At 35.8% G+C, this 15,639-nt stretch overlaps 3 protein-coding genes across 3 annotated transcripts; 1 reads left to right on the top strand and 2 right to left on the bottom strand.

Moving 5' to 3' along the window:
• Positions 1–5,447: 5,447 nt before the first annotated feature.
• On the bottom strand, positions 5,448–11,601 carry Naa15-16 (N-alpha-acetyltransferase 15/16). Its single transcript, XM_073972406.1, has 5 exons — positions 10,950–11,601; positions 9,350–9,838; positions 8,063–9,278; positions 7,350–7,996; positions 5,448–6,600 (listed from the first exon to the last, which is right to left on the bottom strand). Exons 1-5 carry the CDS (start codon positions 11,004–11,006, stop codon positions 6,394–6,396), a joined length of 2,616 nt encoding a protein of 871 aa, XP_073828507.1. The 5' UTR covers positions 11,007–11,601; the 3' UTR covers positions 5,448–6,393.
• An 88-nt stretch (positions 11,602–11,689) lies between these two features.
• Positions 11,690–12,313, top strand: mRpS14 (mitochondrial ribosomal protein S14). The gene is made up of 2 exons (XM_073972411.1): positions 11,690–11,848; positions 11,905–12,313. The coding sequence occupies exons 1-2, from the start codon at positions 11,786–11,788 to the stop codon at positions 12,226–12,228; spliced, it is 387 nt and encodes a 128-aa protein (XP_073828512.1). The 5' UTR covers positions 11,690–11,785; the 3' UTR covers positions 12,229–12,313.
• Positions 12,252–15,400, bottom strand: Dnaaf5 (Dynein axonemal assembly factor 5). The gene is made up of 4 exons (XM_073972407.1): positions 14,310–15,400; positions 12,870–14,248; positions 12,584–12,817; positions 12,252–12,483 (listed from the first exon to the last, which is right to left on the bottom strand). The coding sequence occupies exons 1-4, from the start codon at positions 15,110–15,112 to the stop codon at positions 12,356–12,358; spliced, it is 2,544 nt and encodes an 847-aa protein (XP_073828508.1). The 5' UTR covers positions 15,113–15,400; the 3' UTR covers positions 12,252–12,355.
• Positions 15,401–15,639: the final 239 nt, after the last annotated feature.

The following is a 15,639-nucleotide window of genomic DNA, read 5'->3' as shown; positions in this document are numbered from 1 at the left end:
TCCGTTCGTCCAATTCCAAATTGTACCAAACTTAGTATCAAGTCGAACTCTTCGTATCCATAAGTAAGATTTTCCAAAACTACCTCAATCCTTCACTTTAGTAGTAATCTTACTTCCAAATTTCAGGATTCGAACTCTATCCGTTAAACCAAATTAAAATTGTACAAAATTTAGAACAATTTAGAATTTTCGTACCAATTTTCAAAACTTCCTCAACGCAACAGGGCTACAATAATCATACTTTCATTGCATCGCTATCCGTTCACCTACATACAAATTGTACTAAATTTAGTACCATTTAGTACTTTTCGTAACCATAAGTTTGCTTTTTCAAAACAACCTGAATCCTACTCTTCGACTGTAATCGTAATTCCAAATTTCAGGATTCCAGCTCTATTAATTCACCCGAATCCAAATTGTATCAAATTTAGTACCATTTCTTTCCCAAACAAAAATTGCAGGATTCCAGGTCTACCCGTTCACCCAAATCCATATTGTACCATATTTAGTACCATTTAGTACTTCTCGTACCCATACGTACGACTTTTCAAAATTTCCTCAATACTACACTCCTACAGTAATCTTAATTCCTAATTCCAACACTATCCGTTTACTAAAATTCAAATTGTACCAAATTTAGTGGTTTTCGTACCCATAAGTACGAATTTCCAAAACTACCTCAATTCTACTGTCCAGCAGTAATCTTAGTTCCGTTCATCCAAATCCAAATTGTACCAAATTTATTACCATTTAGTACTTTCCGTACCCAAAGGTACGAATTTCCAAAACTATCTCAATCCTACACCTCTACAGTAATCTTAATTCAAAACTTTAGGATTCCACCTCTATCCATTCACCCAAATCCAAATTTATTACTGTTCGTAATCATAAATACGAACTTCCAAAACCATTTCCTTATTTCAACGCCATTTCCCAACCTTGATTCCCATACCAAATTTGAAGATTCTAGCTTTATCCATTAAAAATATGCAATTGGTACCAAATTTAGAAACTTTTAGTACCTTTCGTACACTTATAGGTTGAGTTTCTAAATACCCTTTGGTACATCTTCCTAACTCTCCATCAATGACCACTCGTTCAAAATTTCAGAATTCTAGCTCTTCGCGTTTGCCTAATACAATGGATTCCATATTTAGTACACTTTAGCACTTTTCGTACCTTTCTACGACGAATTTCCAAAAACCCCTTTACACAAAAACAAATTGTACACTTAAACAGTAACCATAATTCCAAACAACAGGATTCCAGCGCTATCCGTGCACTCAAATCCAAGTTGTACCATTTGGTACATTTCGTACCCATAAGTACGAATTTTAAAAACTACTTCCATCTCAATCTTATACACCAACAGCAGTCTGACCGAATTCCAGGATTCCAGCTCTATCCGTTCCCCCAAATCCAAATTGTATCACAGGTAGTACCACTTAGTAATTTTCGTACCCTTACTACCTCAGTCCTTCACTCCAATAGTTATCCTAATTTCAAATTTCAGGACTCAAACACTATCCGTCACCCAAATCCAAATTCTACCTCTATAGCCTACCGCGAACGTGTTGCAAATTCTAACTCTTTCCGTTTACTAAAATTCATACTTTAAATTAAAATAAATAAAATTAAAAAACTTAAAATTCAGGATTCCAGTTCTATCCGTTCACCCAAATCCAAATTGTAATAAATTTAGTACCATTTAGTACTATTCGTACACATAAATACGAATTTCCAAAATTTCCCCAATCCTATGCTCCAACAATAATCTCAATTTCAAATTTCAGGATTCCAGCTCTGTCCGTTCACTCGAATCCCTATTGTACCAAATTTAGTACTTTTCGAACACATAAGTACCAATTTCCAAAACCACCCTCATATCTCAGTCCTACACTTCACAGTAATCTTAATTCCAAATTTCAGGTTTCCAGCTACATACATACGTTCACCCAAATCCAAATTGCACTAAATTTAGTATCATTTAGTACTTTTCGTACCCATAAGTACGAATTTTCAAAACTACCTCAATTCTACACCCCACCAGTAATCTCAATTCCAAATTTCGAGATTCCAACTATATTCGTTCACCCAAATCCCCATTGTCCCAAATTTAGTACCATTTAGTACTTTTCATTCACATAAGTAAGAATTTCCAAAACTTCCCCAGTCCTACACTCCAACAGTAATATCAATTCCAAATTTCAGGAATCCAGCTCTATCCGTTCACCCAAATCCAAATTGTACTAAATTTAGTACCATTTAGTACTTTTCGTACACTCAAGTTTCCAAAAACCCTTTGGTGCATCTTTCTTACTCTTCATCAGTGATCCTCAGCCAAATTTGAGGAATCAAACTCTATCCGTTTACACAAATCGAAACTGTACCAAATTTAGTGCTATTTAGTATTTTTCGTACCCTATGTACGAATTTCCAAAACTTCCACAATACTAAACTCCACCAGTAATCTCAGTTCCAAATTTCGAGATTCCAGAGCTATCCGTTCACCCAAATACCCATTATACAAAATTTAGTTCCATTTAGTACTTTCCGTACACATAAGTACTAATTTCCAAAACCACCCTCATATCTCAATCCTACACTTCAACAGTAATATTAATTCCAAATTTCAGGTTTCCAGCTCTATCCGTTCATTCAAATCCAAATTGTACTAAATTTAGTACCATTTAGTACTTTCCGTACCCATAAGTACGAATTTTCAAAACTACCTCAATCCTACACCCCACCAGTAATCTCAATTCCAAATTTCGAGATTCCAGCTATTATCCGTTCACCCAAATCCCCATTGTATCAAATTTTGTACCATTTAGTACTTTTTATACACATAAGTACGAATTTCCAAAAGTTCTTCAATCCTACACTCCAACAGTAATCTCAACTCCAAATATCAGGATTCCAGCTCTATCCGTTCACCCAAATTCCTATTGTACCAAATTTAGTACTATTTAGTACTTTTCGTACACATAAGCACGAATTTCCAAAACTACCCTCATATCTCAATCCTACACTACAACAGTAACCTTAATTCCAAATTTCAGGTTTCCAGCTCTTTACGTTCACCCAAATCTAAATTGTACTAAATTTAGTACCATTTAGTATTTTTCTTACACATGATTGGCAATTTTCCAAACCATTTCCTTTTAGAAGCACCACTTCCCAACCTTGATTTCCATTCCAAATTCCTATATTCCTGGGGCCTATTATTGATTTCATTAATTATTTAGCGATTTCTTCAAATTACAGATTTTGAAATTGAATAGTTATGACTGTACATCTCCATATACGATAAAATTCTTAATGGCAAATAAATAGTGGTTATATGCACAATTTTATTGCACTTTCATTGATTTGCAAACATTTAGTTATTACCAAAAAGTCAGGTCCATACAGTTTTTAGTTGTTGTTATTTCTGGCCGATTTCTGAATTTATTCCCCTAATGTTGTCTTCAACAGCAACTCATTTGTTCAACAAACCCAACATCATTTATTGAAAGAATTTTTGTTTTAATTTTAAATTGAAAATCAAAATTTTTACAAATGCATCGTTTGTAATCATCTTTTCTAACTGTATTTTAACGAATGAAAATCTTTTGTGCGACACCTGTTATGTGAAAACTAAATCAGGATCGGTTTATATTTTTTGCGTATCACCAACTGCGACATCAGTTGCAATGGAAGATAACAAATGTCTTGTCTTTCTATTATTTAGCGGTTTACGATAAAATAAGTGCGCCTAGAAGTAAACTACAAAATTTGAAATTATGTGTGATCGTTTACGGTATCAAGAAGTTATAGCATTGTTAATTTGACACATGTCTTGCAGAGGGCCAACTAAGTGAATAAGTACGTAATAATAATGAAAAATAAGGATTTTTGTTGTTGTTATTTTTTGTGGTTCCAGGACGAATTTTCTAAAACCCGGCCTTATCTCGCACATTTGCATCAACAGTGACCCACTGGTAAAATTTCAAGTTCCTAGCTTTAGCCGTTTTGGCTGGGCGTTGATGATGAGTCAGTCAGTCAGTCAATCACTTATCACCAAGCTCATTTATATATATAGATAAATTTTAACATTATCTGCTTACATAAGTAATTTAGAATTGTGTACCGATGATGGTAAATCATTAACAAATAGTAAGAATAAAACTGGACCTAGGTGACTCCCTTGTGGAACACCAGATGGAACGCTAATCAACTTTGATTTGTAATCTTCAAACAGAACTTTAAAACATCTTCATCACTGTTTTAAAGTCCCTCTCGCACGTTAAAGCTGTGATGAAGATGGAAAAGAACTATGTTCTCTTAGTTTAATTTAAACCGATTGAAATATATGTTTTTGTAACTATTTTTTGTTCCATCGTCTATATTCGTAATAATTTGGGCATCCATAGCTCAGCCCCTAGATGACATACAGACCTATGGGCCGATTCCGTACAGCGAGGCGAGTCGTGTCGCGTTGCCAGTTGCAATTTTTCCATTACGTATGGCAAAAGTCGCACGACGACGTCAAATTTTGTCGCCGTAATGTTCATTTTCCGGCGACAACAAATTAGCTGTCGCCGTTCATTTTTACTAACGAATAAAAATAAAATAAAAAAAAAATAAAAATAACTTGTTATCGACGATTATTTTCTATCGCTGTACGTAGTGCATTTTTTAAATTTTGTCGCAGAGACGATAGACGACGCGACATGACTCGCCTCGCTGTACGGAATCGGCCCACTAATTCTTCGCAGACACGTTCTATATAGTTAAGAATTCCTCATTTAAAAATCAGCGTTCCACATTTGCGCTAAGGCGAGTAAATCTATATACTAAATTTGGCAATTCGTGTGAGAACAATAAATTTTTTTTACAAATACAGGGGGTAAGTTATAGTTCAGTCGATGGTGTGTTATTGTGGATATTGTGTGTTATTTATGATATTCGCCATAACTTATACAATTTGAACATAACATTATTAACGGACACCTAAAGAAAACTTCTTCTCAGCAGTGAAGTCCTCAACTTTATCACGAATGTACCGTCTTTGGATAATTTCAACGTTCTTTCCAAATATTTCTCTATGATGAACTTGCGTCAATATGCGAAAATATTTTCAGAACTTGTGAAAATTGCTGACGTACCTACGTACAACAATTGTCCACAATTGTTTATTACATATTAAGAACACAACATCTTTTGAATTTTGTATTTCTTCATTATTGGTATATAACTAAGAAATAGATTTTTTATTTATTGTTTTTGTTTTATTATTTTCATCTTTTAGGTTTTTTAATTATATTGGTTGTTTATATATAAAATATATTAAAATTTAGTTTGTTCTTCATTTGAATTAAGGAGTTGCGGATTCTGCGTTTGTGTGTTTCTGGTTGCTTGGTTGATTAGGTTATGTTCTGTAATGCTAGGATCTCCATATTTCGTTTAGTTGTTGTTATTGTAATTCTCTTTATTTCGATTCTTTTAAGTGCTATTTAAAACAATATGCAAGATTGTAATGTGGGGATGTAAATAGCAACAGTTACTTTCTTTTTTTTTTTTTGGAGTAGGAAAACAAAATATGTTATTTTCTCAATTTTCATTTTCTCATTTCTTTATCAACATGTAACAAATCAAGCGTCAAATGAAAAATTCTAAAAAATAATGTATGATAATTATAATTGATAATGATGAATAAACAAAACCTTAAGAATTTTCCGAGTTAGTAGTAAATTGTTTAAATTATTTAAAACGTTCCTAAGTGTATATACGACGACATCGTGGAAACAACTCGTTTATTTTACTTTCACCAAATTATTATATTCACCGAGATAGAGGATTTAAAATTTCTTTTGATTTCTACATAAATATTTTGTTATAAAATTAAGCTTAGATTATTATTGGATGATCGTGTTACTGTTTTATTGGGTTTCATCTAGTTCCTACTACGAGAAACACAATGATATTGGTAGTCGAATTTAGGCTCCACATGGTAGCAATTTCAATGAAATAGTACAAAAGTAAAACAAAAACAAGCCATGACGTTATACTTTGCCACAAGAATATATTTACATGCCAACATAAATTCGCCAAAGACCAACCATGGTGTTCCAACAATATATGATTTGTATTCAAACCAGTATGATGTGTATGTGTGTTTGTTACTCTTAGTTCACAGTTCATTTGCTGTTATTTTATTTGGTGTTAAAATTGTTTGTCCAGTCAAGTAGTTGCTGTAGGGTTTTATTGATTTATTTGTTAACATTAAAAATTAATAAAGTTTTGATGTTGCGGTTCTTCTTCTTCATCATCGTATTGTGTACTTCTCTAATAGTAGTTGTTATTGTTGCGGATAAACCAGGCAATTGTTCTGATGAGGCGGCGACTGCATTACAAATCGGCAGTAGCTTTTTCGACATGATTTCCGGCATCTGAACCCTCTTCGGTGGTTTTTTCTGTTGTTGTATCCTCTATGTTATCACGAAATAGACGGGCATATTTAAAATGTTTATGACAGGTTTCTTTGTAGTTCTTAACTGCATCTTCACAACTGCCAAAGATACCATCGCGCAGCGATTCGAATATCTTTGTTGCGTCCTAAGGGAGATAAGTAAACAACAAATAATTTTAACAAAAGTATTCAAAGAATAATTGCCTAATAGAAAAGATTTCTAAACATTTTTGCTGTTGTTTTAGTACTTGCAACTGCATTCTCCTCCTGAAAACCAGGTTTCCAAGGTTCTATCTCCACATCAGCGATAAGGAAAAGGGCACACTCGTGCCCTCTTTCCACACATAATTTAAATAATTAAAATCCCATGTACTCACAGCTCCCTAAAGTATGCAAAAGAAAATATGGTGCCTATCCCTACTTTTCATAATAAATATACTCTTGATATCAGGGTCTGTGGTCTTATCCAACATCTGATTGTTATCATGACTCTCTGCTAATTTGTTAAAGTACAGACCAATGTTTCAAATACGTTATTGAGTCTTATTTATGTCATCTATATGTTTAGCATGGGTGTGTATCCGAGATCTATGTTGATACTGGGCAAATTGAAAACTATTTGGTTGACATCCATATGAGCATCCCAGACACAAATTTGTATAGACAATTTCCCAATCCAAATACCCGTGGGAAACATTTACATTGTGAACCCCACCCCCATCTATAAGAACTATACCTGTCCTGTGATTCTAGCTAATCTTAAATTAGAACTGCCCTAAACCAACTACATTTTTTAACCTGTCACACTTTGGAATATACAAATATCACAAACAATAAATATCACGTGGAATCTGAAACTTTATCGTCCCTTCTTTAAACGGTTAGTAAAACTCACCTCCAATTTAAGTTTAGTTACATCATATGAGGTAATCAACTTAATGGCCGCATCCTGTTTTCCAGCATCCAATTCATACATGATACGTGCAGCTTCGTATAAATGCATTATGGAAGAGCTGTGCTTCGCAATGAACTCTTCGTTCAATTGTTGAGCACTCTTAGTACCTATCAGTTCTTTAACGGCTTTATCCACTACCGTTTTGACGGCATCATTTAGATCTTTTGTCAATATTGGCAGTGCTTGCATGAGGCGCACTATACAACTGTGCAATTGCGGATGCCCGGCATCAATGGCGAGTGCACGTTTAATCGATTGAATCATAAGTAAGATTTTACTCTTGCGCGAGTACAATTCAAAGGCCAGCAAATGTGTTTCAATGCGTTCTTTGGCTAATTGCTGGAGTGGTTTCAAAAACTCAATAGCCTTCTCTAGCGGATCATCGGGACGTTCAAGTTTTTCGGGTATTAACTCGTCAAGTTGTGGCGCCTCTGGATCGGCCTCTTGATTGGCTTGTTGTTTCGACTTTTGATGTTGCTCACGCTTAATTTGTGCTTGAGCAGCTTGTGCACTTTCGAGTTCGGCTTTCTTCTTGGCCTTGCGTTGCTTGCTACGAAGCTTCTTTAGTTCTGATGGAGGCAGATTTTCTGAAAAACAAAATCACATTAGATAATAACTTTTAAAGCTCTTTATAATCAATTAACCTCAGTTACCTGTATCAATTTCCTCAATTGTCTCCTCCGACTTGAGAGGTTTGTCATAGAGACGGATATAAACTTCAATGGCACATTTGGCTGCCTTAAAGTAGAATGGATGACGACGCAGAACATCTTCCAGTCTCAAAAGACCCACATAGGCACGCATTGTCATTTTTCTCATGCAGTAAGTATGGAAATCGAATTGATCCTCAATAATCTCGGCAAAATGACGATCGACCTCATGACACTTCTTAAGGGATTCACCCCAGCGTTCCATGCGTTGGTAGGCCAAAGCACATTCTGTTTGGAACCACATGCACTGCATTTCATTGAGATTTTCCATGGCCGAGACACCTTCGCGCGTGAATTTCCCGCATATATCTTCGGCTTCCTTGATTAAGTTGGCTCGCAGCATATATTTGGCACACTTTGAATTAATGTACCGATCAGCAGTGTCCATGCTTTGAGCTTCATCAAGCCACATATATGCCTCCACCGGGTCACCAGCATGTTTGTAAATGCGACCCTTTGCAATAAATAATTCTATCAGTGTTGGGGTGTGTTCTATAGCAGCATTGATGTACTCCAGGGCCTTATCTGTTTCACGTTTGTAGTCGTAGTGTTGGGCTAGGAACAACAGTGTCCATACCACAGCCGACGCTGGTTCAACAGGCAAATTGTTGTCAGCATCTTCGCGTGAAAAATGGCCGGAGCGTGTTAAGTTTTCATAATACTGCAGGATAAGTTTCTCCATAACGGCTACCTTTTCAGGCTGTGTATGCAGCGAACGAACATTGACAAACAATGGGGGAACACCCTTACGAAGACCACGTCTCAGGTAGTCATCTAGAACAGTTTTGAAAGAATCGCCAGTGGCAACATCCAAGGGCAAACGTTTGGGACACATAGCGCGAGGGTAGGTTTCTTGGAATTTCTTGAAAGCACTTAATTTTTCATCCGCATCCGAAATTTGTTTTGCCAGAAAGTATTGGCTATAATAAAGGGTGTTTTCTGGATTGCGATCGATAAGTTCCTCAAAGATGGGCACAGCCTTAGAGTGTTGACCGGTTTTTATGTACAAATCGCCCATGGCTTCTTGAACGGCCAATTTGTCTACCATTTGATTCTCGTACTTGATTAGGTGATCCAAGGCTTCCTGGTATTTGCCGGCCTCCACAAGAATTTGATTTTGATACAAAAGCAGTTCAGAGTGTCGGTAGTCGTTTGGTTCCTGAAAGCATAAAAACATATATCAGCTTATGTATGTATATCGCTTACGAAGATAGCAAACATTGAACTTACAATTGAGGTTTGTGATTGATTAAATGCATCCAATATACTATTGGCCATTTCTAAATCACCTAACAGATGATAGCTCATAGCAAAACCAATCCACGATGCATGCTGAGATGGTCGCAATTTAAATAAGTGATGCCTAGTCTCCTTGTAGCCTTCCAAATCGCGCATCTGTATCTGCAGCAATGACAAATCTTTGAGAATTTGTAAATTATCCTTTTCCCATTTCAAGGCATTGCGATAACATTTAATGGCTTCATCGTATTTTTTATCGCTACGTTGCAGCAAGCCGTAGACGTGCCAACAAACATGAGATCTCAAGTCATTACGTAAACCTAGACGCACATATTTATAGGCCTCTTCTCGGCGACCCAGACCATTGAGTGTCAGACCCTTCATGGCCAATGTTTCTCCATGTTCCGTATATTTGGGATTTGAGAGAATTTGTTTGGCCAACTTTAGGCCATTTTTGTACTGCTTCATTTCGTAACATTTCTGAAAAAGAAAAACAAAAGTTGTAAGATGACGATTGATTGATGATAAATTTGATGTAGAAATAAATGGGGCAACAAGAGTATGATTTGTGGCGGTAAATCCGCTTTTTTTGGTGACGTAGGCCGTGGTGCAGTTGTTAAAACGCCCACATTCCAAAATCACCACACTATGTTCGGAATCTCCGAAAAATAGACTGTAATGATATATTAGCGTAGAAAAGAATCAGGATGAACTTTTTGATATCAGAAAATGTTTCCTTATGTTACTACAAACTCCTAGACTAGCCTGAGCAAATCATTTAATTCACTTTTCAACCTAGGTTCTTGCATATAATTGCGCATTGGGATCAAAATATTTTATTCTCCTAAAACTTCCTACGGTGTATGAGCTTGACATACACCTGTGATCCAAAGAGATTTGAAATAAAATGTAAACAGCTATGATAAAACACCGGATTAAGATGTTCATCAAGCTGAGCTGATATTATATAAAGAAAGAAATATACCTACAACCTGTAAGTTTTAAATGGATAAAAGTCAAGTCTGATGATAGTAGAATGCAACCAACGATATACTACAAACTAGGGCAAACGTATTTGAAGCAATTATTGTTTTATTTTCTCCTTAAAGAATGTACCCTACACTAATTTGTCTACGCTTTTCATAACACACCATTTAGTCATTAGCTAAAAACTTTAACTTAAGCTGTCCTAGACACACCAACCAATTGCAGAAAACACACTGTGAGCAAACACAAATGTATATAAATGGAATTATTGTTATTTGCTTTCGTTTTGGGGCCACTTGGTATCACCCTCAACTTTGAGGTTATGTTAAGTAAATTTGCACAGAATCTTTAGGCAGAAATTGGGCCCAATTTAAAATAAGTTTTAACTATAAAGTATAATCTCAATTAACCTTGCCACTGTCCTATGATCCTGTGCTCAACCAATGCAATATGTACACAACATTGACCAAGTAAAGAAAATGGGAGGGGGTGGAATTTGACACAAACGATAAACCCCAAAAGCGAGCACATCTTACAAAACGATTTTCTTCTTCATGAACGCGACACACGCAGAATATGGAATTGGCTACTGTTTCAAACATACCATTAACTTCCTAAAGAGAGCACTCTCTTTGGGGGGCAGTGGATCGCTGGAAGGCATATTTCCGTGTAGTTTGCCTATTCAATGGTACAATTTTCTTTTAGAAACACCGGTACACTCTACGAATCAGCAGCACAGCACTCAGTCGGTCGAACGCACGCTTTTACACTTTTTGTCGTCTACAGAATAACACCAGCACTCGATTAAACTTTCCAGATTAGCCGCACTTGGTTCACTTTGTTTGCCTAGAGCTAGTGCTATTCCTCTGGCTAGGTTCACAATCTTCCTTTTCTTTTGATCTATTTTATGTGGAACCACGAGTAAATTCGAGGTTTCCACTGGTCACTGTCACTGGTTGAAAAACGAATCACACAAAATATACACACACACATTCAAAAGAAACACCTCTAAATTTACCACTACCACCAAATGAGAAACTAGAGAAATGTCAAATCAAAAGAAAATGACAATTACAAAAACAGTGTCCAGTGAACAGTAACTGTCAAATATTAAAAAAATTATTTTAAAAATGTTATTTTTATTTCTCATAAAAATATATGTAAAATTCCTTTTTAATTTTTAATAAAATTTACTTATTTCGTTTGTTTAAATTATGGTTCGCAAATATTGTTTTTGACGTAATGAATTTAAAAACAGTGTTTACCAACACTGATTTTACCATCAGCTGTTTTATGTCAAAACAAATGAGCAGCTACGAAATTGGATAGAATCTCAGAGAATCTTCGTTAACTCGTCTTACGTATCCCTAGTTTTCTATTATTTTATTACGAGTGCATGCAGATCCATCGAAACCAGGAGTAACCAAATCAGGAGCAAAAATGAATTCCCTGACTAAAGCTGGAAGTTTTGTTAGTCAATCACTACAATTTGCCGGTTGTGGGGTAAGATTTCAATTGAATTTTGTATATTCCAATCTATATTTATTGTATAATTTCAGTTCCAACAAGTACGCAACAAATGGGCTGATTGGAAAATGATTCGTGATGTAAAACGCCGGAAATGTGTCACGGAACATGCCAAGGAACGTTTGCGGGTAAATGCATTGCGGAAGAATGACATACTGCCAGTTGAATTGCGAGAAATCGCTGATGCTGAAATTGCCGCATTTCCCAGAGATTCCTGTCTAGTGCGTGTTCGTGAACGTTGTGCCCTAACGTCAAGATCTCGCGGTGTTGTTCACAAATATCGTTTAAGCCGTATTGTGTGGCGCCATTTGGCCGATTATAATAAATTGTCTGGTGTCCAGAGGGCTATGTGGTAGATCAAAGATATCAACAAAAATTGTTTCGTGCTAAATTAGTTTGTTTTATTAAAAATAAATGCTAAGATAATTATTTTAAATTAAAGGCAATCTGCATATTTGTCAAAATCTTGTGGTTTTTACTAAATCACTTAATAAATGGTAGCTCAGATTCGAGGGATTTCAAATTAAAATTGTTATACGTTTTGTTTAACGTTCGTTCATAGCTTTCCTTAGAAATTTCAGGGTAGCGTTTCGTCAGCTCCATAATCGTTTCTGAAATAAGGAAAGCGAAGGATTAATTAACCGTAATGACAATGTAGAAAGACCCCAATCCAATAGGAGTTATTGTCCGCATTGATTTATTAATATTTACCTTTTATCACCGACTGCAGACGTATCTCTGGGTTATCGTAATGTAAGAACAACATATCCATGGTCTGCTTTATAAATGCAAGCCACATGTCATGATTATAGGCTGTTTTAGAAGCACTCTGCTGATCAGTAACTTCACTATGTTTATTCTCAACAACAGGTTCCAATTTAGGAATAACAGAAACTGCTAAAATTCTTATACCCGCCGAGGCATCATCTAAACGTTGCAAACAACCTGAAACAAGTTTTATATAAATAGCCGTCTACTCAAAACGATATTTACTTACCATATGCTATTGGTTTTATTTCTTCCAATGGTATTGGACCAAAATTACACAAGGATTTAATGGTATAGTGACGTGTTGACACAGAATGATCTTCTAATAGACTAGGAATATATTTTGACAAGCCAGGCAAAATACAATGTGCTTCTTCTGGCGCACCTTGTGATATTGCGCAAAGAGTAGCTGTAGCCAGAGATCGCATGGCTTCTGCATTAGCTCCTGCTTTCCAGATTAGATGCGGCTCAATAACAACTTCTAAAAACTCTTTCAAAAGTTCACAGCTACGATTTAAGGGCCTTCGAAGTGTTTTGTGCCAATCTAACATTGCTATGGAAACGGCAGTAAATATTTTAACTTTGGATTCGTCTGCACAATGTTCAAAAACAATATTTATCTTTTCTTGTAAACGGTTTATGTAAGGTTCCCGAAATTTGCCCAATTTTACCAGGCCATAAAATAGCAAGATGGGTTCACTTAAAGCATCCAAATGTGCATCTATATTTTCAACATAATCCAAAGCGTGTTTGAAATATTTTTCATGTAAGTCGTCTATTGTAAAATCATAGCGTTTACAAATCCTCTCAAATAGAGCCCACCCCATTACTTGCAACTCTTCGCTATTACTTTGTTCCGATTCCAAAGATAAGGCCATTACTTTAATTGTGGAAATATAACAATTTCTGTGCAAAGTATCCAATTTTTCAAACAAATCTGAGGAGCAATCTGTTGAATAACTAGCCTCTCTTTCGGTCTTATTCAAAACAGTTTCAACCATCTTTAATATATACATTTGAAGTCCGCATTTCAGTGTTTGGGAGAAATCAGGCTGAACCAGTAACTGCATTAAACGCAAATGGTCATCAAACTTTATATTCAAAGCAGATGAATACATGTGGTAGAAACATTTTAAATAGCCTTCTTTGGCATTTTTTTCTAAACCTTCGAAGCCATGTTCACACCAATCACTGTAATTTAATAAACGACCCATTAAATCAGCAAGATTGCAAGCTTGTTGTACAACAATGTTTACATTGTCGCGGCAAGCCCTTGCAACATCAGGATAAATTTCGAAGAATTTTGCCGTCATCGCAGCTTCAGCGTGCAACACAAATTGATATAACAACTTAAGGGAATGAAGGCGAACATTTTCTTTCCAATCGGAGGACTCTCTTGTTATCAGTTTAAGTAGGCGCAATGATCGTTGAACAATAGCACGACAGCCAATTGTAGGACGTTGAACATTGGCTGGATAATTTTCTGGTATTATATCGGCTATTTCCTGTTTACTCAGTTCAGTTTCATTTTCATCGAAATATTGCTTTCCACATTTTACCCACAATGGTAATATGTAGTCTCGTACTTCCGGCGATTCATCTTTTAGGCTGAAAATATAATAGATATACAGCAAGTTGAACGTAGCAATATGACAAAAACATATCTTACCAACACAGCACCAACGGTATTATTCTCTCAAAATACGAGTAACGGTCTCGAAGCTCCAGTAAAAGTCTAACACCCAATTCACCACATTCCCGACGAACTAAAGGCATTGAGTCCATAAGAAGTGGGGAAACTTCCATTAATAATTGTGACAAAGCTTCCCCAGCATCAATATGTAAAGCTACATAACCCAGAGCATTGACTGAGGCTATACGTGCCTGTGAATGTTTGTGATTTAGCATTCCATAAAGTGCCTTTGCCAAAGGTTCAGCATACTTTTGAAAAATGTAGCTATCACTCGAGGGTGCGATCAGAGCCACACATTTACACGCTTCTTTCTGTACAGCTGGATACGGATCTTTCAGAACTTTAAGAAGAATTCGTACAATATCTTCTAGACATCCTTGAATTGAACACTTGTTTCCAGTGTGAATATAACGTTCCATCAGTTTGTTCAACTGAATCATAAAACACAAACGAATTTCTTCACTTTCTTCTAAGGTCTCTTGCTGTCCCAAACATTCAGCCAAACTCGAGACAATATTAAGCAAATGGTAGTCATTCGGAGGTAAACGCTCCATAAATTCATTGACTGTTTCCACAGATTTGTCGCGAACACTTTCAAACCTATCACTGTAACATTTCAGCAAATGAAGGTAGCATTCGTCGTAGATTTCCAATATCTTTTCGTCATTGTATTCTTTGCGATTTTCACATTTACTTTGCAAATCTTGCAGTGCGTCCAACTTGACTCGTCTTTCGGTGGACTGCAGTTTATTGCAGATCTCCTCAAGGGTCAACGACATTTTCACTACCGTTTTTCAAGTGTTTCCAGAATAAAGTGGTGTTGCTGTCAAAAATTCTGTTTAATTGAACAAAAAAATTTAAAGTTTTGAAAAAATAACAAGTGTCTGTCTCCAAGCAACATTGTTTTCAACTGTTGCTGATTTGATTAGAGGTAGTGCTTATGCCTTGTTCAGACTGACGGTAATTCGTTCTCTATTCGTTGTTCGACTCCAAATTACGATATAATTACTTCATTTCCCATACAAAATTTTGAGAACGAACAACGATTTGTGTACTTTGTTCAATTTAAATTACTCTCAGAACGACGATAAAATATGTCCCATCTCTAACAAATGAGAGAATTTATCGAAATAAATTAATTATGACAGGAAAAATATAAAATTTAAAATTTATTAAAAACCCAAAAATTTTTAGTAAAACTGCAAAAGCTGAATGAAAAGTAAACGGTTTAAGGACTAATAAACATTCAAATCATAGCAAATTTTCTATTTTCGTTTATTGCAGTTGCATTTCTTGTCCATCGTTT

Source organism: Musca autumnalis, unplaced genomic scaffold (assembly GCF_047663935.1).
Source record: "Musca autumnalis isolate F117 unplaced genomic scaffold, ASM4766393v1 scaffold_3, whole genome shotgun sequence".
In the NCBI taxonomy this organism is placed as follows: Eukaryota; Metazoa; Arthropoda; class Insecta; order Diptera; family Muscidae; genus Musca; species Musca autumnalis.
This window is presented reverse-complemented; position numbering and strand designations above follow the sequence as displayed.